At 51.3% G+C, this 22,906-nt stretch overlaps 3 protein-coding genes across 3 annotated transcripts; all 3 read left to right on the forward strand.

Moving 5' to 3' along the window:
- Positions 1 to 1,423: 1,423 nt before the first annotated feature.
- LOC122208074 (metallothionein-1) lies at positions 1,424 to 2,339 on the forward strand. Its single transcript, XM_042918698.1, has 3 exons — positions 1,424 to 1,550; positions 1,858 to 1,923; positions 2,121 to 2,339. Exons 1-3 carry the CDS (start codon positions 1,523 to 1,525, stop codon positions 2,210 to 2,212), a joined length of 186 nt encoding a protein of 61 aa, XP_042774632.1. The 5' UTR covers positions 1,424 to 1,522; the 3' UTR covers positions 2,213 to 2,339.
- A 3,901-nt stretch (positions 2,340 to 6,240) lies between these two features.
- On the forward strand, positions 6,241 to 7,944 carry LOC122208165 (metallothionein-2). Its single transcript, XM_042918935.1, has 3 exons — positions 6,241 to 6,387; positions 6,954 to 7,019; positions 7,691 to 7,944. The coding sequence occupies exons 1-3, from the start codon at positions 6,360 to 6,362 to the stop codon at positions 7,780 to 7,782; spliced, it is 186 nt and encodes a 61-aa protein (XP_042774869.1). The 5' UTR covers positions 6,241 to 6,359; the 3' UTR covers positions 7,783 to 7,944.
- A 5,335-nt stretch (positions 7,945 to 13,279) lies between these two features.
- On the forward strand, positions 13,280 to 14,938 carry LOC122208130 (metallothionein-2A). The gene is made up of 3 exons (XM_042918840.1): positions 13,280 to 13,390; positions 13,957 to 14,022; positions 14,694 to 14,938. Exons 1-3 carry the CDS (start codon positions 13,363 to 13,365, stop codon positions 14,783 to 14,785), a joined length of 186 nt encoding a protein of 61 aa, XP_042774774.1. The 5' UTR covers positions 13,280 to 13,362; the 3' UTR covers positions 14,786 to 14,938.
- Positions 14,939 to 22,906: the final 7,968 nt, after the last annotated feature.

A 22,906-nucleotide genomic window follows, 5' to 3' on the forward strand; every position in this document is an offset into this window, starting at 1 on the left:
TTTGTCAAATTCCTGGGAAACCTGAGGGGGAGTAGGTGGTGTCTGTTACATTCCTTAAAAAAATATTTTTTTGATGTTTATTTATTTTTGAGAGAGAGAGAGAGAGAGAGAGAGAGAGAGACCATGAGTGGGGGAGGGGGCAGAGAGAGAGAGAGGGAGACACAGAATTTGAAACAGGCTCCAGGGTCTGAGCTGTCAGCACAGAGCCCAATACAGGGCTCGAACTCTGAACAGCAAGATCATGACCTGAGCTGAAGTCGGACACTTCACTGACTGAGCCACCCAGGCACGCCTGTGTCTGCTACATTCTTAGGAGGAACCTTTCCCCGAAGGGTTTGCTGCGGTCAGACACTTCCAGCATTGTTCCAAAATAAGTTTTTTTCCCCACCCAGTGACTTCAGGTCCTAATCTTTCCGTCTCTGCCCATTTTATCCTATCTTTCCCTATCCTACTTACCTCGTAGGGTTGTTAAAAAACAAAATTCAACTGGGTTAATTTGAAGATCTAATTGGCTTTATTAAGTGACTCATGAATCAGTATCCCATCTTGCAAGTAAGGGGGAGTTCGGAGGAGTTGTACAAAATGCAAAGTTTTTATAGGAAAGAAAGCGGGGCAAGAAAGTCATGAGCAAAGGAAAAGAAAGGATTGTTTTAGGCAAGGTCACCTTCCTTAGGTGGAAGGGCAGGGTGGATTAGTTCATCCTCCTTTGGGAAATAGAGAGGGCCCCTGTGACAGATTGCCTCATTGGCGCTGATCAGAAAATTCCTCATTGACCCTTAAGACTTACACTTCTGCGGAAGGTTAAAACTGCAGTGTAGGTTAGGTATTTAGCCCCCGTTTGGTGACTTGGCCTAAGGGACACCATTTGGGGTCAGTAGTTTCCTTTTTAGCAGTTGTTATGGGGTTAAATGAGAGGCCGCACAGAACACGCTCACTAGCTCACTACACTCCGTAGCACACAATAAAGCACTCTATATACATTGCCTAGATAGGTTGTCCATAACCATCCCATGGGCTTACCATGCTGTGACACGATTATTAAGTCTTGACAGGTACAAAGAGGTTTTTGTAATCTGGTCTTCCAACAGATTTTTCTGTCCAGGAGGGGGCCCCAAGACCCGCTCCGCACCCCTCTACCCCAGCTTTCCCCCGCCCCCCAAACATCTCGAGTTCAAGCACAGGCCAGGGGGCAGGGTGCCCGGCGCAGGGCCCAGCGGCCCGGGACGCGGTGTCCCGGCTCTGCACCCGGCCCTCCCGCACGTGGTGGCCCGCGGCGTACGGAGGCGGTTTCTGGGAACCGGGGCCGGCGGCCGTGCGCACAGCCCCGTGCGCCGCGCGGCCGCCGGTGATTCAGCGCGGGGCGTGTGCAGGCGGCGGCCGCACGGGGCGGGCTTTTGCACTCGCCCCGGCTCCTTCCCGCTATAAAGGCGGCCCGCCGCGCTGCGCTCCACCACGCCTCTCCTGAGCGCCCAGCCACCTCTCTGCAACCGTCTCCGGACTCCAGCTACCGCTTCTTCTCGCCATGGATCCCGACTGCTCCTGCGCCACCGGTAAGCTCGGGTTCGGGGCCGCGCGTCGGTTGTAGAGCCAGAGAAGCAATCTCTGACGTCCCCTTCTCTTCTTGATCATTCACTTTCGGGGTGCTAACTGCCCCTCCCCAGAGCCTCTCGGTGTACCTCTCTCTAGGCTAGTCGAGCCCCGCTCCTACCGATGAGGGGTCGGACTTGATGGCCTGTCCGGGTTCCCACGGGCAGGTTGTGGAACTGAGACTCAATCGCCGGGCTGCCAGCACCCATTCCCGCGTTCGAGTCCTCCCCAGGGACGGTTCCGTTCTCACCGCTGCCTTTCTCCTTGCAGGTGGCTCCTGCTCGTGCGCCGGCTCCTGCAAATGCAAAGCCTGCAGATGCACCTCCTGCAAGAAGAGTGAGTGCCTTCTTTTCTCGTACACCCCCTACCCACCGCCACCCCTAGCCCATACTCCAAGGGGAGTTAAAACAGGATAGTTGATGCCCCTTCCTCGGGAAAGGTGCTGCCTCCACGATGGGCCCCATAGGGGAGGACCGGAATCACTCATCCTTTGTGCCCAGCGCTCATCTCTGCCGGCTTCTTCCCTTTCACAGGCTGCTGCTCCTGCTGCCCCGTGGGCTGTGCCAAGTGTGCCCAGGGCTGCATCTGCAAAGGGGCATCGGACAAGTGCAGCTGCTGCGCCTAATGTCCCGGAGAGCCCGTCCCCGATGTAAATAGAGCAACGTGTACAAACCTGCAGGGTTTTTTGGTTTTTTGGGTTTTTTTGCTATTTTTTGTTTTGTTTTTGGTACAAACCTGATCCGTTTGCTACATTCCTTTTTTTTCCTATAAAATACGTGAATTATAATAAAAGTTGTTAAATTTTTTCTCGCTTCTGTTTTCCTTTGCGTGCCCAGGAGGGCTGGGGTAGCGGATTGGACTGGAAGTGCAGAAACCTGGGTTCTGTCCACAAATGTTAGTCCCTAATAAACTGAGTGCCTTAAGGCAAGTCAGGTTACATCACCGAGCTTAACTTTCTGTAAAATGGAAGAGCCAGAGGATATAAAGGCATGAGGACTCATCGGGTCCGTCTGTTATCATGTCAAGCGTTGATGGCACAGAAACTTCTCAATCCAGAATTTATTTCTTTAATTATAAGTAATCTCTAAGCCCAAGATGGGGCTCAAACCTCCTACCTGAGATCAAGAGTCACATGCTCTAGGGACTGAGCCAGCCAGGTGCCCTGTCAATCCAGAATTTCTCATGCTCCATGGTTTCTCTGCCCAACCTCAGATCCTCACCAGATTTTAGGCTTGAAAAGTGACTAAAGGGAATTGGAAAACAACTTCTCACCTGTTTGAATCCTACATGGGGTTCTCAAACCCCTGTGGTGAAGGAGTAGTTTTTACTTTCTATGCATCACAGACTAAACCTTGGTAAAAATATATTAATTTTACAAAAAGGCCATAAAAGAACAATATGATGCTCATGTATTTAGGTTGGACACACATAGTTTCAATAAATACATGAAGAACAAAATTAGAGATTTTAAAACACTGCGCATATGTATGTTCACTGAAGGTGTTCACTGAGCACTAGAAACAATTCACAAATTCCCCAGTGCTGTGGACCACACACACCTGAGTAGCTATGTCCTGGATGTCCTTCCCCACAGAGAACTTGGCTTGCTCCCTGCCACTGTGCCACTGACAGGACACCCAGTACCCCTGAGAGCTCCCTGTTGTGACTTGGCTCTGAGTCTTTGGAAGTTCCTCCCCAGGTCAGGCTGGGATCCGCCCCTACAAAATCTGCCCTTGGCAACTTGAAACCAACAAAGTCACTAGGGAATTGGAGACAATTGCCCAGCCATTTCCCCACAAGAGGGAGGCCATCCAAGAACTGGTTCCAGATGGAGTACTTCATGTCTGTCTGTGCAGGGTGATGGCCAGTCCTGCCGTTTGGAAGACTTTGTGTTGTTTATTAGGCAGGAGAGAGGCCTTGAGTGACTTGTAATTAGTGCCAACGGTTAGTCCCCCGGGGCTCTTTGTGGAGGGAGTTGCTACTTGATGTTCAATCAAAGAGAAAGTGAGTCATGTGGCCCTGAATCAGGACCATGCTTGCCTGTGGGTGCCTGGTGTGAAAAGGGGATTTATGAAGCCAGCCCGTGCCCAGAGCATGGGCTTTGCTGTCAGGCAGTCTGGGTTCACAGCCTCCTTTGTCACAGGTGGAATGACCTGGGCAAGCTGCTCAACCTTACTGAGCCTCGATTTCCCCATGGAAAGGAGATTCGGTCTCTATGTGGGATTAAATGATAGGCTCCCGGCTCCCGGCTAGGGCTTAATAAACAGTGGTCATTACGTCCACACAGACATTCATGGAGAGGGAATCCTATTGAATCCCAATAAGCTCTTAGGGAAAGGGTCCAAGAGTTTGGAAGCATTACTCTAGGCTGGAGGTTAAGGGTGGGATTGGAAATTTGCTGACCTGGTGCTGGAAGGAGGGTGGATGACCAGCCTAATGCTCCCAGGGACAAGATGCCGCCACGGCATTTGGACAGACACAAAAGTCTTCACCATCCTTCATGCCATTTGGTCTGCAGGAGTCAATGAGAGAGTGAACATGCAGGGGCTGGAGTAATCATGCCGTCTTCAGAGAGATTGAGCCAACTGTCTAAGGTCACGCAGCTCCTAGGCAGGGGTCTGAACAAATACAGCTGGCCTCAGGCCCTGTCCACAGCTGACTGATCATGATGGCACCGGGTGCCAAATATTGCCTCTCACGATTCAAAGGTGGAAGGGCCTCTGGAGATGGACCAATGGTGCCCCAGCTTGGGAGATGGGACACTGAAGCCCAGAGAGGTCAGAGAGCTAATGTAGAGGATGTGACTGTCAATTCAGTGCTCTCCCCACTGCTGCTCTGTGCCAGGTGTTCAGCGTCCTTACTTTTCATGTGAAGTCATGGTGCGGGGAGGAGGGTGAGGGCATGATGCAAAGCCCATGTGAGTGCAGATCCTACCCATGTCACTTACAGCTACGTGACGTAAACCTCTCTGGCTTAGTACTTCCACTGTAAAAGGGGCAAAGAAAGGCATCTGGCTCAAAGGATTGAATGAGTTAATACGTGTAAAGAACTTAGAACAGTGTCTAGCACATCATAAGTGATCTATTAATATTAGCTGTTACTTTACTTTTATTATACATAGCATAAGGCACATTTGTTACCTCCTGACAAATCAGCCAGGCCTGGGATGCTATTACTTTCTTATTATCATGCATAACACAAGGAGTATTTATTTACCTCAAATCAGCCTGGCCTGGGGTGCCAGGTTATGTGTCCTGTGTGGTCTTTATCAATTGCAGGAGAATGTGGCCCTTGGGCAGAGAACATCATTCAGAACATCACAAAACTGTGATTGGAATTACAGGTATAAAGCCACGAGGAAGATGCTCTGTGCCTTAGATCAGACACCAGAAGACGCCTGCCATCTTTTTAACATTGTACTTTGAAATGATTCATATTTTCTTTAATTTAAATGAAAGACAAACTGTTTATGATTACTAAAAATGGGAATCAATCTTATCCTAGACATAGAAGATAGCCAGAAAAGTATATATAGTGTATGAAAATATACTATATAAATATATATGTATTTCATTTATGTCACTTATGGATCACTTCATTTGCTACCCATAGTTTGAGGTGGCAGCTTGCTCTTATTGAAAAGGTCTCAAGCAGTAGAGAAACATAACATACCTAGGTCAAAGTCAGGCTTATCTTTCCCCAGGGAAGCTGACTGGATTCAGATCAGTGTCCACTTCTAGCTGTGTGACTTTGGCCAAGTAATTTAGACTCTGTGCTGTAGTTATCCGTTAACAAAAAGGGCTCAAAAGTAATAGTAATTCCCTATTGGGGGTCTTTGTGAGGGTACAAATTTCAAAAGTGATTATAAAATGGCCTGGGACATAATAAATGCTATGTAATTCTTGAGATGCTTAAAGAGTAATAACTACTTTTCTTTGTTATTTTAAAGCCAGGTCTCCCTATTACCTAAAAGAAAGCCTCCTTTGTGGGCATCTTACGCATTGGGCAAGAGTGGGGCCAAGTCTGGAGTGCGGTGCACCTGAAGGCTGTCGGGCGCACTAGATTTAACCCAAAAAAGGACCTGGAGAAATGTGCCCATATATCTTTTCCCTCCTGGAAACGGACAGAGGCAGTGGTCTGTGTCCCCCAAACGGTGTACAGGATAAAAGGGTCCGAAAGCCCGACGTGGGGCCGGAGAAGAGACTTGCCAGGGAGGCAAAGGTCACGTCCACCCCCCATCCTCTGCACACAACTCTCTCAGGTGGCTCTGCACACCCACCCTCTGCCCCTTGCCCCCGCCAAGCCTGGGTCTGGAAGGAGAGGCCGGGGTTGCACACGGGCTCCCGGAAAGAGCGACCCGGGGACACCTGCAGCGGGCCGGGGGTGGGGAAGGCGGCGAGGACCCAAGCAGAGAGTGCCCGGAACCGACGGGAACGGGGGCGGCGGCCAACCGCGGGGAGACAGAGAGGGGGCGGGCAGGGCGGCTGGGACACCGCGTGCCGACCCCTCCGCGAGGTGCGCACGGAGCCCGCCACCCTCCTGGACCCGTGCGCCCGGCCCCGCGAGGTGCACACAGCACAGCCAAGGACACGCCAGGCCGCGCGCTCTCCGCGGGGCGGGTGCAAGGGCCGGGGCGGGGCCTTTGCGCCCGGACCGCCCGCTCCCGCTATAAAGCCGGCCCGCCAGCGCCCAGGCTCCACCACGCCTCCAGCCATCAGCGGTGTGCCTCTTGTGTCGCCTGCTTTGGACTTCCGTCGTCACCTCGACTCCAGATGGACCCCAACTGCTCCTGCTCCGCCGGTAAGGGCCCCCGGCTCTGAGTCTTAGGGTGCAGTTTCCCAGGCCCGGACCGACTGTTCTTGGGGTTAGAAGAGCGACTGTTTTGGACTTGAGCTGAATCCCGTCGTGGGCACGTGCTGTGCTTTCTCCCCCGCCAAGCCCCTGAGAGCATTTCCGTCCTCTCTCTGCCCCCTGTGTTAGAGGGGAGGGTACTGCGGTCACGTCGAAGCCACCTGTTGGTCGAGGGCTGCTGACCTGGGACACAGTGCTCTGTTCAGGCCTTGGAGCCACCAGCACTTGATGGGAGGCGGGGCATTGCCTCCTCGGGGTTCAAGACCACAGGCTCTGGTTCTACTCTTAGCCCTTTGGAAGGCCCGAGACCTTCCGTGTGGAGTAAAAGCCGGAGGGGACCTACCTTTCCTAGCACCGCAGAGAGAGAGAGTGGGGCTGCCCTTACCCGCCCTGCGTGAGGAGCGAGCTCCTGGTGCTGGGCACCGACCCGGAGGCCGCAGGGGGCGTGTGTTGCCCACCCACTGTGGCTCCTACACCGCACTTGTGCTCACCGCGTCTCTTTCTCTCCCTGGCAGGTGGCTCCTGCACGTGCGCCGGCTCCTGCACGTGCAAAGAGTGCAGATGCACCTCCTGCAAGAAGAGTGAGTGTGGGGTGTTCTCCCAGGGGGGCTGGGCTGGGTCAGATGACCCAGCTTCTCGACATCCCCTTCCCTCAGCCCCTGACTCAGAATTGGCACTGAAAGTTCCTGCAGATAAGATGGTGGAGTCCCCACCTCATCCTAGAGCAGGGCAACCGAGGCCCCTGCAGAGAGGTCAGCAAATCGTGTCAAGGATGCAGCCAGCACCAGAACCTAGGTCTCCTGCCTTCTGAACCCTCCAGTGTCCTGACCCTTGACGTTCATGAATTTGATGACCACGTGTGGTGTCTCTGACCTGGTGCAGCCCTTTCCTCTGCAGACAGCCCAGAGCTTCCCTGGCCCTCCTGGGCGCTGGTGGGCAGGGGGTGCCCCCTCTCTGACCTTGAGGACTTCCCTCGTGTCACTGTGTGGTTCAGGGGGGCAAAGGACTAGCCTCCATTGTCCCTGGAGGCCCTGTCTCTGTGTCTGCAGGCGTTCTGCCCTGTCCTGGAATCAGATGGGGGCAAGGCAGCCTCTTGCTAGGGGGTAGGACCCAGTTGTCTAGGGACAGAGCAGGCCATCCTCAACCCAGGGCCCTGCAGGGCTGGGGGCAGAGCTGTGCCGGGCCCGCTGTGGGAAGGGGGGTTCCTGGTGACCCACTTGGGCTCTGACCCACTCGGGCCTTTCTCCCCCAGGCTGCTGCTCCTGCTGCCCCGTGGGCTGTGCCAAGTGTGCCCAGGGCTGCATCTGCAAAGGGGCATCGGACAAGTGCAGCTGCTGTGCCTGATGTGGGGGAGCATCTGTTCCAGATGTAAATAGAGCAACATGTACAAACCTGCAGTTTTTTTTTTTTTACTTTTTCATATTACCATGACCTGTTTGCTACATTCCTGTTTCCATAAAATACATGACTTATAACAAAACTTGAATAAAATAAAAGTTGAATTTATGCTGGCTTTCTTTTCATGCTTTGGATATAAGGCACCTCATATTCCCCATGGCTGGAGTGGAAGATTGGACCGTAAGTGCAGAGACCTGGGTGCTGGACCCCCAAGTATTAGCCCCTAACACACTGTGCCTTATGGGAGTCAGGTTACCTCTGAATCAGTTTCTTGGATGAAAATGAAAGTATCTAGATGCCCTAACAGTATGGGGCAAATACAGTTCCCCTCAATTCTCGTGGGAAGTGTTTGTGGTCTACAACTTCTCAATATCTAATTAGGATTCCCTGCTGAGCTTTGATCCTCAGCAATGTTAGGCTTCAGAAGTACTCAGGAGGGTCGCCTGGCTGGCTTAGGTGGTAGAGTGTGCAACTCTTGTTTTGTTTTTTATTTTTTTAAATTTTCATCCAAATTAGTTAGCATATAGTGCAACAATGATTTCAGGAGTAGATTCCTTAGTTCCTCTTACCCATTTAGCCCATCCTCCCTCCCACAACCCCTCCAGTAACCCTCAGTTTGTTCTCCATATTTATGAATCTCTTCTGTTTTGTCTCCCTCCCTGTTTTTATATTATTTTTGTTTCCCTTCCCTTATGTTCATCTGTTGTGTCTCTTAAAGCCCTCATATGAGTGAAGTCCTATGATTTTTGTCTTTCTCTGACTAATTTCGCTGAGCATAATACACTCCAGTTCCATCCACGTAGTTGCAAATGGCAAGATTTCATTCTTTTTGATTGCTGAGTAATACTCCATTGTATATATATACCACATTTTCTTTATCCATTCAGCCATCGATGGACATTTGGGCTCTTTCCATACTTTGGCTATTGTTGACAGTGCCGCTATAAACATTGGGGTGCATGTGTCCCTTTGAAACAGCACAGCTGTACCCCATGGATAAATGCCTAGTAGTGCAATTGCTGGGTCGTAGGGTAGTTCTATTTTTAGTTTTTTTGAGGAAACTCCATACTGTTTTCCAGAGTGGCTGCACCAGCTTGCATTCCCAGGAGTGTGCAACTCTTGATCTCGGGGTTTGGAGTTGTAGGTTCAAGGCCCACATTGGGTGTAGAGATTACTTAACTAAAATCTTTAAAAAAAAAAAAAAAAGTACTCTGGGGATGGAATCTACCTCCCCACTTGTTTGACTTTTCTTTACAGGGCTTGCTTCTGACACACTTGAAGGACCAATTTTTAGTTTTTAGTTTTGAGAGGAGAGAGAGAGAGAGAATGAGCCAGGAGGGGCAGAGAGAGGGAGAGGGAGAATCCCAAGCAGGCTCCATACTGAGAGCGAGGTGCCCAATGTGGGGCTCAAACCCACAAACCCTGAGATCATGAACCTGAGCTGAAATCAAGAGTCGGATGCCTAACCGTCTGAGCCATCTAGGCACCTCCCAATTTTTACTTTCTGACACAGATTTAATTTTTGGCAAAATAAATTACTAAGAAAAAACTTTAAAAGGCACAATTTACAAAACCCACGTTTTAATTCAACAAATTTCCCTCTTGTTTTGAGGAACAAAATAACAAAACTTTTAAAAACTGCAAACGACACATGTATTCATCAAAGGTGTGCACTGAGCACTAGAAACAATTCACAAGGTGTGTGGACCACATACACCTTGAGTAGCACCGTCTCCAACACCCGCACAGGGAATCCATCAGTGTTGGCTTGTCTAGTGCCACTGACAGGACACCCAGTACCCCTGAGAGCTCCCTGTTGTGACTTGGCTCTGAGTCTTTGGAAGTTCCTCCCCAGGTCAGGCTGGGATCCGCCCCTACAAAATCTGCCCTTGGCAACTTGAAACCAACAAAGTCACTAGGGAATTGGAGACAATTGCCCAGCCATTTCCCCACAAGAGGGAGGCCATCCAAGAACTGGTTCCAGATGGAGTACTTCATGTCTGTCTGTGCAGGGTGATGGCCAGTCCTGCCGTTTGGAAGACTTTGTGTTGTTTATTAGGCAGGAGAGAGGCCTTGAGTGACTTGTAATTAGTGCCAACGGTTAGTCCCCCGGGGCTCTTTGTGGAGGGAGTTGCTACTTGATGTTGAATCAAAGAGAATGTGAATCATGTGGCCCTGAATCAGGACCATGCTTGCCTGTGGGTGCCTGGTGTGAAAAGGGGATTTATGAAGCCAGCCCGTGCCCAGAGCATGGGCTTTGCTGTCAGGCAGTCTGGTTCACAGCTTACCTTGCCATTTCTTGGCCATGTGACCTGGGCAAGTTGTTGACACTTACGAAGCCTTCATTTCTTCATTCGTATAAAGGAGATGACATTTCAATGTAAGAAATTCAGTGAGATAGTGTCCTGGCTCCTGGCTAGGGCTTAACAAACAGTGGGTATTATGGTCACTACAATATTCACACTGACATTTGTGGAGAGAGAATACTTCTAGCTCCCAACATGCTCCAGAGAAAGACTCTCTGGTTTGGAAGCATTACTCTGGAGGCTAGAGATGCGATTGGAAATTTGCTGACCTGGGGCCCAGGGGAGTGTGGATGTCCAGCAATAAGCCCCTAGGGACAGGATGGTGCCACCGCATTTGGACAGACACAAGAATCTTTCCCATCCTTTACGTAATTTGATCTGTACAGGAAACCGTCAAAAGCGAACATGCAGGGACTGAAGTGATTGTGCCAACACCAGAGAGATTAAGCAACCAGCCCCAGGTCACACAGCTCCTGGTCAGAGTTATTAATTTATATACTACAGCTGACCTCACCCTCTGGCCACCACTGGCTGATCATGATGTCACTGGATGCTAAATCCTGCCTCTTATCATTCAGAGCTGGAAGGGTCCTTTGAGACAGTCTAGTTGTGCCCTATCTGGAGAGATGGGAAACCGAAGCCCAGAGAGGTCACAGAGCTCTGCAGAGGATCTGACTGCCCTCTCAGTGCTCCTCCCACTGCTGCTCTGTGCCTCTCCGTCCTCACCTTTCATGCGAAGTCATGGTGCAGGGTGGAGGGTGAGGGCATGATGCTACAGTCAGCCTGCATGAGTGCAACGCCCCCTCGTGTCACTTACAGATGCCTGACGTAAACCTCTCTGTGGCTCAGTCTCCTGCACTATAAAAGGGGAAAAATAGTAGGGCAGCGGCTCTTAGAATGAGATTATTTAATACATGTAAAGAAATGAGAATGATGCCTGGACACAGTGAGTAATCCATAATGTTAGCTATTATTTTATTAATAGCATCCATAGCATAGGAGACATTTCTCTACCTCCAGAAAAATAAGCCCAGCCTGGTGGGCTTAGCTGCGTGTCCTGTGTTGTCTCCAGCTACCCAATGAGCATGTGACCAATTGCCCAGAGAGAGTTATCCTCTCTTCTCACACGAGAAGGGTCGGCCCTAGGGATATAAAGCCATGAGCAAGACAGTCCAAGTCCTCATAATAGATACAGATGGATGCCTGCCATCTCTGCTGTCCTCTGCAACCGTATCTTACTTAACATTTTCTTTTGAATGATTCATATTTTTTGCAATACATTTATATGAAAAGCAAAGTCTTTTACCACTACTGAAAATGAGAATGAGTTTACTTCCAGACATAGAAGTGTGCTATAAAATCATGTATCATATATATATGTATATATATACATAGATATGTGATTACATATACATATATATCATATATTACATATACATATACATATATATATATATATATATATATATATATACTCCTTTTGTTTCACTTTGTCACTCCCAAGATTGAGCTTGACGCAGTAGAGTGGAGCTAAAGACATATCTCCGGGCCGAAGGGAGGCTTTATCATTTACTTTCTTTCCCTCCAGCAGTGGCTGGAACCATATCCAGGGTACCACCTCCCAGCACCGTGACCCTGGGTTAGCTACCTTAAACTCCATGTGCTGTGTGCACTTTTGCCTTTGGGAAACCGGCTCGTAACTAATGTCCCCTTTGTGATTGCTATTGGGGGGCACCTGGGTAGCTCAGCTGGTTAAGGGACTGACTCTTGGTTTCTGTTCAGGTCACAATCTCTCTGTGAGTTCGAGCCCCACATCAGTCTCCGTGCTGACAGTAGATTGGGATTCTCTCTCTAACCTTCCCTCTGCCCTTCCTGTGCTTGCGTGTGCTCTCTCAAAATAGAGAAATAAACTTAAAAAAAATTAAAAACATAAAGGATCACTGGTAGGGTTCAAATAGCCAAGATGAGACACAAGGATGGGAACAGACTAAATGCTATGCAGTTGCCAGGAACACAAAGAGGGACAGAACCACTCGTCTTACTTTGTTATTTGATGCCGGGTTCACCTATCACATACAAAGATCCCTTCCCATGCTTTGGGCACCTCCATCATGAGTAGGGTGAATTGGCAGGGCTGAGGAAAGCCCCTAGAAAGTTTAGGCAAAGGAGCACCCGGACAAACGGGCCCACACATCCCTTCCGCGGTAGAGGATAGAAAGAACGAAGGGAGCCACAGGCCTGTGCTCACGGCGTTGCTGTGTACAAGACAAACACGCCCTAAGGCCCACAATAGGGGACCTAGACAGGCAATGGCTGGCAGGGAAGGGAGGAGGAAGTCACTAACACTAGGTAATTCTTGGAATGCTGAAAGGGAAATGACCACTTTTCTTATTTTGTTATTTAAAGTCAGGTCTCCCTATCACCTAAAAGAATCCCTCCGTTGTGGGCATCTTACCCACTGGGCACCGCCTGGAGTGGGGTGCATCCGCAGGTTGTGGCAAGCCCTGCTTTTAACCCAAAGAAGGGCCCAGACAATCGCGCCCATATATCCTTTCGCGCCTGGAGAACGGACAGAGGCAGTGGTCTGTGCCTGCCAAACGGCGTACCGCATGAAAGGGTCCGAAAGCCCGACGTGGGGCCGGAGAAGAGACTTGCCAGGGAGGCAAAGGTCACGTCCACCCCCCATCCTCTGCACACAACTCTCTCAGGTGGCTCTGCACACCCACCCTCTGCCCCTTGCCCCCGCCAAGCCTGGGTCTGGAAGGAGAAGCCGGGGTTGCACACGGGCTCCCGGAAAGAGCGACCCCGGGGACACCTGCAGCGGGCCGGGGGTGGGGAAGGCGGCGAGGACCCAGGCAGAGAGTGCCCGGAACCGACGGGAACGGGGGCGGCGGCCAACCGCGGGGAGACAGAGAGGGGGCGGGCAGGGCGGCTGGGACACCGCGTGCCGACCCCTCCGCGAGGTGCGCACGGAGCCCGCCACCCTCCTGGACCCGTGCGCCCGGCCCCGCGGGGTGCACACAGCACAGCCAAGGACACGCCAGGCCGCGCGCTCTCCGCGGGGCGGGTGCAAGGGCCGGGGCGGGGCCTTTGCGCCCGGACCGCCCGCTCCCGCTATAAAGCCGGCCCGTCAGCGCCCAGGCTCCACCACGCCTCCAGCCATCAGCGGTGTGCCTCTTGTGTCGCCTGCTTTGGACTTCCGTCGTCACCTCGACTCCAGATGGACCCCAACTGCTCCTGCTCCGCCGGTAAGGGCCCCCGGCTCTGAGTCTTAGGGTGCAGTTTCCCAGGCCCGGACCGACTGTTCTTGGGGTTAGAAGAGCGACTGTTTTGGACTTGAGCTGAATCCCGTCGTGGGCACGTGCTGTGCTTTCTCCCCCGCCAAGCCCCTGAGAGCATTTCCGTCCTCTCTCTGCCCCCTGTGTTAGAGGGGAGGGTACTGCGGTCACGTCGAAGCCTCCTGTTGGTCGAGGGCTGCTGACCTGGGACACAGTGCTCTGTTCAGGCCTTGGAGCCACCAGCACTTGATGGGAGGTGGGGCATTGCCTCCTCGGGGTTCAAGACCACAGGCTCTGGTTCTACTCTTAGCCCTTTGGAAGGCCCGAGACCTTCCGTGTGGAGTAAAAGCCGGAGGGGACCTACCTTTCCTAGCACCCCAGAGAGAGAGAGTGGGGCTGCCCTTACCCGCCCTGCGTGAGGAGCGAGCTCCTGGTGCTGGGCACCCACCCGGAGGCCGCAGGGGGCGTGTGTTGCCCACCCACTGTGGCTCCTACACCGCACTTGTGCTCACCGAGTCTCTTTCTCTCCCTGGCAGGTGGCTCCTGCACGTGCGCCGGCTCCTGCACGTGCAAAGACTGCAGATGCACCTCCTGCAAGAAGAGTGAGTGTGGGGTGTTCTCCCAGGGGGGCTGGGCTGGGTCAGATGACCCAGCTTCTCGACATCCCCTTCCCTCAGCCCCTGACTCAGAATTGGCACTGAAAGTTCCTGCAGATAAGATGGTGGAGTCCCCACCTCATCCTAGAGCAGGGCAACCGAGGCCCCTGCAGAGAGGTCAGCAAATCGTGTCAAGGATGCAGCCAGCACCAGAACCTAGGTCTCCTGCCTTCTGAACCCTCCAGTGTCCTGACCCTTGATGTTCATGAATTTGATGACCACGTGTGGTGTCTCTGACCTGGTGCAGCCCTTTCCTCTGCAGACAGCCCAGAACTTCCCTGGCCCTCCTGGGCGCTGGTGGGCAGGGGGTGCCCCCTCTCTGACCTTGAGGACTTCCCTCGCGTCACTGTGTGGTTCAGGGGGGCAAAGGACTAGCCTCCATTGTCCCTGGAGGCCCTGTCTCTGTGTCTGCAGGCGTTCTGCCCTGTCCTGGAATCAGATGGGGGCAAGGCAGCCTCTTGCTACGGGGTAGGACGCAGTTGTCTAGGGACAGAGCAGGCCATCCTCAACCCAGGGCCCTGCAGGGCTGGGGGCAGAGCTGTGCCGGGCCCGCTGTGGGAAGGGGGGTTCCTGGTGACCCACTTGGGCTCTGACCCACTCGGGCCTTTCTCCCCCAGGCTGCTGCTCCTGCTGCCCCGTGGGCTGTGCCAAGTGTGCCCAGGGCTGCATCTGCAAAGGGGCATCGGACAAGTGCAGCTGCTGTGCCTGATGTGGGGGAGCACCTGTTCCAGATGTAAATAGAGCAACATGTACAAACCTGCAGTTTTTTTTTTTTACTTTTTCATATTACCATGACCTGTTTGCTACATTCCTGTTTCTGTGAGATATTTGAATGACAATAAATCATCTAGACTCTTCTGGCTCCAGGTGTCTAGCAGTGTGTTGGGAAGGTGGGACTTGTTTCTAGTTGGGTTAAAGGGGACCTGGGTTGGGGGAAGTTGAGGGGGTGGGCATGGGAAGTGGGGGTAGGGCAGGGTTTTCTGCAGTCTGGCTGGTCCACCTCCTTTGAGGCCCTTCTTGGACAGCTATGACAGCCTCCACTGCCTTCCAGAATGTCCCCACCCTTCGTTGTATCTGTGTCACTACCCGTATTCACTCAATAGCCACCTATGGTGCATCCAGTGTATACACAGGCATTGGGTTCTACTTGTCAAGGTCGCATAGAGCTCACAGACTGCCTGGGAGAGAGAAGTTCTGAATCGAAAGTACATGTCTGTGACTGAGCATGCTGGGGGGTGAGCCCAAGTGGGGAGACCTGCCATGGGAGCTGCCTTCCTGTCAGAGGGGACTGCTTGAGCAAAGGCCCTGATGTGTAGGCCCACGTGGCTGGGTAAGTGTGCGAATGGAGTGTTCCAAATTCACTTCGGAGACCGCGTGTCTCCATCTGCCAGACTCCCCACCTGGCTGCCCTCTGAGCCACTCGGAGGTGGGACAGGGGAAGAGAGGACCACACCAGGGTCCCCCTTTCCTCTTCCCAGCTTCCATTCTGATTTCTTAGGTGTAAGATGGGCTGCGGAACCCAGATTTTAACAAGGACCTAAGGTTGTAACCCACCGGGGCGGTCACATGGAGCATTTAGTGAAATGAAATGAGCCTCTGCCAGGAAATATTTCCACCCTGGTTGGAATTTGAGGCCAAGTCCCCCAGCGTGTGGCTGCCTGTCCTGGGGGCCAAGAGAACACGGAGGTACCAGGTTCCTGTCAGTCTGTGGAGGAAGAGGCGGGTAGGCCTTGCCCTGCAGGATGTGGCAAGTGTTTTCGTAGAGACCAAATCAGACACCACCCCGGTGTGTATGGGCTGGTGTCCTCGTCACTGTGTCCTAGTGAGAGCCTGGCACAGACCCTGTGGCTCTTGGACAGGAGAGCGATGTGCCGTTGCCACGTGTGCTCCGGAAGTCCTGCTGCCACAGTCACAAATGGGCCCAGTTATTTCACAACTCCGCCTTTGGGACTCACAGCTGCCAATCCTCTCCGTGGAAGGGTACAGAATGTCTTCATTCGGCCTGACAAACACAATCATCGGCCTGCAGCGTTTTACTTTTCAAGTCCTGTGTGAAGTAGCCTTCTCTCTTCCTCCCTGAGCCCCCCATTTCCCCAAGGGGTGGGCGGGGCATGACCATTACGGTGGCAGCTCGAGAGATTAATTTACAATAGTTTTTTTATTTTTTAATTTTTTTTTATTTAAAAAAAAAAATTTTTTTTTTTAACGTTTATTTATTTTTGAGACAGAGAGAGACAGAGCATGAACGGGGGAGGGGCAGAGAGAGAGGGAGACACAGAATCGGAAACAGGCTCCAGGCTCTGAGCCGTCAGCCCAGAGCCCGATGCGGGGCTCGAACTCATGGACCGTGAGATCGTGACCTGAGCCGAAGTCGGACGCTTAACCGACTGAGCCACCCAGCCGCCCCAATAGTTTTTTTAAAAAATGAATATGATTGCATCAGAATGGCTCATTTAATTCCAGAAGCCAATGCCTTGTTTAGCTGGTAAGACAGTTAAACATGGCTGCTCTGGGGCCAGATTGCCTGGCTAGAACCACAGCTCTACTACTTAGGCAAGTTATGTGGCCTGTTTGTGCCTTGTAGTTCTCATCTGTAAAGTGGGGGCAGTAAAAGTGAGGTTAGTCGCCATATCTGACAATCAGTAGGTAGATCCATAAATGCTCTCTCCTGGATTCAAAGAACACTTATTGGACCTCTGCTACATGTAAATCACTGTGCTGTGCTGGGCACAGAGGAAGATAGTATGTAAATAAGACCCAATCCCTTTGCAAAACTGGAAGAGTTTATTCAAGTCCCTGTTGAATTCAGGGAGCTTTTATTTATCATTTCTAGACACAGCTGCTGAGCTGGGGCAGAGAGTGACACAGAGTCTGAACATATCTGCCTTTAGGAGAAGGCAGAGAAGACTCTAGGTATGAAAGCCTTGGAGAAGGGTGTGATTCAATCGGACCAGGAGGCCAAGAGAAAACCATTCATTCATTCATTCATTTGTTCATTCGCATGGTCACTCTTTGGCCAGAACTGATTGGAGAATCGGTGAGTAGGCTGGAAGAGTAGGGGGTTAACTCTTCCGGGAAAGCGGGGAGGCTGGCATGACATCCCTGACCGAGGCAGAGGCTTCCTATTAGATGAACCAATCAGATCCTCTCCCCTGAGGAGCATAGTTTCCAGGTGCAGGTACAGGAACAAACGGTAACTGGAGCTCTTGCTGTAATTGGACCTACATCATGGGAACAATAAGAATGCACCCAAATGGTGGCCACAAGGATGGTTAGACCAAACTACAGATTTGTTTTCTGTGAGCACTGCTGTCCCTCTCAGTCTTCCAGACACTCGGAAAGCTGAGCATCTGCCCGGAAGAGTCCCAGTGACCTCACTTCCCTCTGAACTCTGAAAGCAAACCCCATAGCAGTTAGGGCCCCTTGAATGACAGCAACAGATACACTTGATCTTAGCCAAAAGGCCGAGAAGCGATGACAGCAACAGAAATGGACTCTGGCCAAATTAGGTAAAAAAGAAATTCGTTGAAAGGGTACAGGAGACGGTGTAACTGATAGGGAGGGTGGAGAACGAGGCCCAGAAAATGGGCAGGAGCCATAGGATGGGGTGGGGGTGAGGCTGTCAGCAGCAATTCGTGTCCCGGGAGCAGCCTGGCTGGGCCGCTGCTGTTGGCATAACGGTCACCTCCACTTCTCACTGCCCCCGTCACTGCCACCGGCCACAGCTCTTGCAAATGAATTCTAGACTGCCCACTAAGCTCTCCGTCTCCTGCCCAAGACCCAAAGTCCCAAGAAGTCCAGCTGGCTGGGGGTGGGGAAGAGGCATATCTGGCCACCTTTGGATTCCCTGCAGATGCCCCAGACTGACCCCGGCAGGAAACCAGTGAACCATGGGAGAGTTTAATAAAGGACTTTTTTTCTTTTTCTTTTTTTTTAAGGTTTATTCATTTTTCAGAGACAGAGAGAGACAAAGCGCAAGTGGGGGAGGGGCAGAGAGAGAGGGAGACACAGAATCTGAAACAGGCTCCAGGCTTGTGCTGTCAGCACAGAGCCCAACGCGGGGCTCGAACTCATGGACCGCGAGATCATGACCTGAGCTGAAGTCGGACGCTTAACCGACTGAGCCACCCAGGTGCCCCTCTTTTTTTTTTTTTTTTTTTTTTTTTATCAAGGAGTTGGAAGCAGTGAGAGAATTGACCAAGCAATGGAGGCCCTGGCCGGCCTATGCCTGAAGAGCCAGAGGGAGGGGTTGTCACTGGACAGAGAGCAGCTGTCGCTGTAGGAGAGGATGCCCCAACAAGAGCTGTGACCTTCAGGTGGCATCTGACCTTGCAAGGGAGCCTGGGGAATACATTCCGTGACCTCCTGCCCTCCCCCAACCAGATGCCGTTAGGGTCCCGCCCTCTACCTGGCTCATAGAGGGGAGGGTGGACGGTGGATCTGGAAAATACTCGGCACGCCTTGCAGACGGAGTGTGCCGCCATCAACAAAAGCTGCGTCTCTTCCTTGCACCCTAGAAGAATCTCACTGATCTGAGGATGAATTCAGCTCAGGGAGCTGGAGGGAGGGAGGGGGTCGGGGTGACGGTAGAAGGCCAGTGATAGGAAGGAGGCATGGTGGGACATTGGAGGTCTCTCAGAAGGCCTGCAGGTGTGGCCCAGCAAATTTGCTCAGAGCCCCGTGAGGAGGAGGGTGGAGGAGAACCTGAATCACACACCTAAGTCCCTGTGGGACTCTCACCTGGCCCCACCTAAGGCATCACAATACCCATTGAACCACCCTTTCGGAGTGATCCCTGAGGCCACTCCTGGCTGGCTGCAGTCCCACCCACATCCACCGCCACCCCCGGGGCAAAGCCGTGAAGTCAGCAGAGCCTGCCTCCCTACTTTCCCCCCACATCTCACCACCACACCCAGATCCTTCCTGGCCCCTTCTTTCCTCTGATAGCACAAAGCCCGAAGCGGGGCTCCAACTCACTAACCGTGAGATCATGACCTGAGTCAAAGTCAAGAGAGGGACACTTAACAGACTGAGCCACCCAGGTGCCCCTGCAGACTCTTCTATCTAGCAAGGATAGGGAGGTTGGGGTATGTTGTAAAGGTTGGCTGGTTTTTGCCTCGCAGCCAGCAGTGGGGGACTTCTCACGAGTCAGAGATCCCTCCTGGCCTCTGCCTTTGCCTGCACAGACTCAGCGATTCTTGAGCATCAAGGGAGGAGGCTGAGGCAAGGCTGGAGAGCTGGTGTCATCACCGACGCTTGGGTGATGTGAAAGACTCAGTGGCCTAGTCCCCAGAGATTGCCTAGCAAACTGGGGGATGGCATCTCAGCCCCGTCACCAGCCACTCTGGCCTGCCTGACACATCATTGCCATTGCTGGGGGTAGGGGTATTGCCATATATAAACCTCTGGACGCTACTCCCTCCAAGGCACCTCCTGTGCCCACCCACAACAAAGCTAAGCTACATCCTCTACCAGCAAGCCATCCAGGGGTCTAGGATCACCCCAACTTTGACAGATTCACATTGTCCTTCAGAAAGAGAAGGCACTGCTTCACCCAGAAAAGGGACTCTCTGGGGGGTACATTCAGGCTTGTGATGGACATTGGTCAAGTCTGGCTGTCTGGGATGCATTCTCTAACTTCCTTCTGGTGAACCCCCTCCGCCCACATTGTGCCCAGCCTCAGAGCGAGGGGAGACCCAGGAGTCTGACTAAAAAAGGTAGAAGTTCAGATCCTTGTTCCCCAACGAGCCTCAACCAATCAGATATTCCCCTTTGGAACTCACACATGGACTAGAATGAATTCCGAGGATATTCCTCATAGGCACATGCCCTGACCCCAGATTCTGAGACCAGGCCTGTGGATCCTGTGTCCCAACATTGTGGCATTTCCTTGGCTCCTGCCCTCTTTCCAAGCCTGGACCCACAGTGCTCCCCACCCCTACCCACTTTTTACCATTCCAGCAAATGATGCTTAGCTTAATTCCCTTAAGGAGTCTGGGGAAGATGTTGGTGGGCCAAGGGGGCGTCATAGGACCAGTCTGTGGCATCATAGGACCACCCACCGAGCCAATCTTGGCCTCATCGGACCCCCAGAGCCTAAGACTCTGAGGGCAGAACAAGTCCAGAGACCTGGATATCACCTCCCATCCTGGACCACATTCTTTCTTGCCTGGGCCTGTAAGTCACACCCATGGGTGAGGTTTTTTTCTGGGCAGGTAGGCATTTCCTGCCCTTGGGGCCTGCCACTCTTCAGGCCTGGGAAAATTACTTTCCTGGCAGAGATTCATAGTTTGTACCAATCAGATGAGCCTCCTCATATCCCTATGGGCCACATGGTACTGGGTCCCTGGTATAGGTGAAAAAACAAGGCAAGTCCCCAAGGCAAACTCCCTCAGAAGGAAAGTGCTCAAAGAGGGCATATGTGCGGGGCCCTTAACACCACTGACTCCTCTTAGAGTCTGCCCACCTCAGTGTGGGCCCTTGCCTCTCCTGGAGGAGGGGACAGTGCAAGGAAAGTCTTGGACATGGGAAAAAGAGCCTTGTTCAATCATTTCCCCTATAGAAGGGAGCCGTAGAGGGTTAAGGGGCAAAGAAACAATGTGACTGCTGCTGTTCACATATTCATTCCTGGGTACTTCCGCTGTGCTGGGCCAGTGACAAGGACTGATTAGTACTGATGAATTAGACAGCCTTTGCCTTCTAGGCGTCTTCAGTCGCCTAGAGGTATGTGGGCAGAGTCAAGTGCACGAATCAATTCAACATAGGGTGATAGAGGGCAGGATGGAAACAAGTAGACTCCCACCTCTTGGCCACCACCTCCACTGCAGCCACGCCGGTCCAAGCTGTCATCTGCTGTCACCCTGGTCTCTACCTGGTCTCCCTATGCCTGTCTGCCTTGGCCCCTTGAAGTCTCTACTCAGCCCAGCAGCCAGAGGGGCCTTCTGCTCAAAACCCAACATTGGTCTCCATCTCACTCTGTGTGCCAAGTACTCACAAGGACCCACGGATAGAGCCTATGGATGCACATCCTTTTTTAGAACATTAGATTTTTAAATTTCTGCCAGTGAAATGGGTGCAAAATGATATCTCACTGTGACTTTGATTTGCATTTTCTTTTTTTTTAAAAATTTTTTTTTAAACATTTTTATTTATTTTTGAGACAGGGAGAGACAGAGCATGAACAGGGGAGGGTCAGAGAGAGGGAGACACAGAATCTGAAACAGGCTCCAGGCTCTGAGTCGTCAGCACAGAGCTCGACGCGGGGCTCGAACTCACGGACCGCGAGATCATGACCTGAGCCGAAGTCCGCCGCTTAACCGACTGAGCCACCCAGGCGCCCCTGATTTGCATTTTCTTGATCCCTGATGGTGTGGAACATCTCTTCATATGTTTATTGCCATGTGTTTCTTTTTCTGAAAAATGCCTGTCTATATCTTGTGCTCACTAAGAGAAAGAAAACAAGTGAAGTCCGTACCTTATTCAGATTTCCTTAATTTTTACCTGATGTCCTTTTTCTGTTCCAGGAAGAGACCGTATCGCATCTAACCATCAAGTGTCCCTAGGCCACTCTGGGCTGTGACAGTTTCTCAGACTTTCCTTGTTTTTGATGACCTTGACAGTTTTGAGGAGTACTGATCAGGTGTTTTGTGGGGTGTCCCCTCTATGGAATTTGTCTGCTGTTTTTCTCATTACTAGACTAGGGTTATCGGTTTGGGTGGGGGTGAGGGGTGTTGGGGAGGGGTAGGTGGGGACCACAGAGTTCCTCATGATATCTTCTCAAGAGTATAATATTATCAACTTAACTTATCACTGTTGATGTTGACCTTGACCACCTGGCCGAGGTAATATTTTTCAGGTGTCTCCACTGTAAGGTTATTCTTTTTTGCCCCCATCTCCACACCGTAGTCTTTGGAAGGAAGTCACTTTGTACTCGAAGTTAAGCTCCTCGAGAGCCAGTATCTACATAAATTATTTGGAATTCCATCCAGGAGATTTGTTTCTTTTCTACTTATTTGTTTGTTCAAGTATTTATTTATATTAGCATGGGTTCATAGGTATCTATTTTATACTTTGGGTTAGGATCCAGAATAGTTTTATTTATTTTGTTGCTCAAATTGTTCCAGCTCTGGCCCCCAAGATCTCTTTTAGTCGTCTCCTGGGTCCTTTTGACATACCCCTATCATTGTGGGTTTTCTTTCCTGTTTTTTTTTTTTTTTAATCACTTCATTACTTTTCATTTGTGCGCATTTTTCCGTGGGTTGTTTGTACCCTTCTTATTATGTTATAGACATTCATTATACACCCTTGAAATTCAACCTTTGTCTGAGTCTTTTGATGGGCAAACATTCTTACTTCTAGTTAAAATGATCAAATTTTATTATATAATCAGTTCTTTTGTGGCTCGTTTAGGAAATCTTTTGCTACTGTGAAGTCTGAAAGATATTTGAATACCTAAAAATATCTAAAATATATCTTGTAAAGTTTTGTTTTTAAATGGAAGTCCTTCATCCATCTGGAATGGGATTTCTGTATATAGTAGTGAGACAAGTATCTAACTTCATCTTTTTCCTGGTGAGTAAGTGGGTCCATTTATTGCATGCTCCTTCTCTTCCCCGCTGACCTGACTTGCCACTTCTGTTAAGTACCAAAGTCCCATAGATATGTGGATCCATTTCTGAGCTCTGTTTTTCAACAAAGATTTTATTTTTAAGTAATCTCTACACCCAACATGGGGCTCGAACTCACAACCCTGAGATCAAGATTTGCATGTTCTTTTGATGGAGACAGCCAGGCGCCCCCCTCTTTCTAAAAGTTCATAATAAGACTTGAT

Source organism: Panthera leo, chromosome E2 (genome assembly GCF_018350215.1).
Source record: "Panthera leo isolate Ple1 chromosome E2, P.leo_Ple1_pat1.1, whole genome shotgun sequence".
NCBI lineage: Eukaryota > Metazoa > Chordata > Mammalia > Carnivora > Felidae > Panthera > Panthera leo.

Excerpts from the sequence above, each read along its gene's own strand:
- LOC122208074 (XM_042918698.1), top strand. The coding sequence starts at position 1,523 with ATGGATCCCGACTGCTCCTGCGCCACCG. Across the intron at positions 1,551-1,857 it reads CGACTGCTCCTGCGCCACCG|GTGGCTCCTGCTCGTGCGCC; the intron begins GTAAGCTCGGGT and ends TTCTCCTTGCAG. Across the intron at positions 1,924-2,120 it reads ATGCACCTCCTGCAAGAAGA|GCTGCTGCTCCTGCTGCCCC; the intron begins GTGAGTGCCTTC and ends TCCCTTTCACAG.
- LOC122208165 (XM_042918935.1), top strand. The coding sequence starts at position 6,360 with ATGGACCCCAACTGCTCCTGCTCCGCCG. Across the intron at positions 6,388-6,953 it reads CAACTGCTCCTGCTCCGCCG|GTGGCTCCTGCACGTGCGCC; the intron begins GTAAGGGCCCCC and ends TCTCCCTGGCAG. Across the intron at positions 7,020-7,690 it reads ATGCACCTCCTGCAAGAAGA|GCTGCTGCTCCTGCTGCCCC; the intron begins GTGAGTGTGGGG and ends TTTCTCCCCCAG.
- LOC122208130 (XM_042918840.1), top strand. The coding sequence starts at position 13,363 with ATGGACCCCAACTGCTCCTGCTCCGCCG. Across the intron at positions 13,391-13,956 it reads CAACTGCTCCTGCTCCGCCG|GTGGCTCCTGCACGTGCGCC; the intron begins GTAAGGGCCCCC and ends TCTCCCTGGCAG. Across the intron at positions 14,023-14,693 it reads ATGCACCTCCTGCAAGAAGA|GCTGCTGCTCCTGCTGCCCC; the intron begins GTGAGTGTGGGG and ends TTTCTCCCCCAG.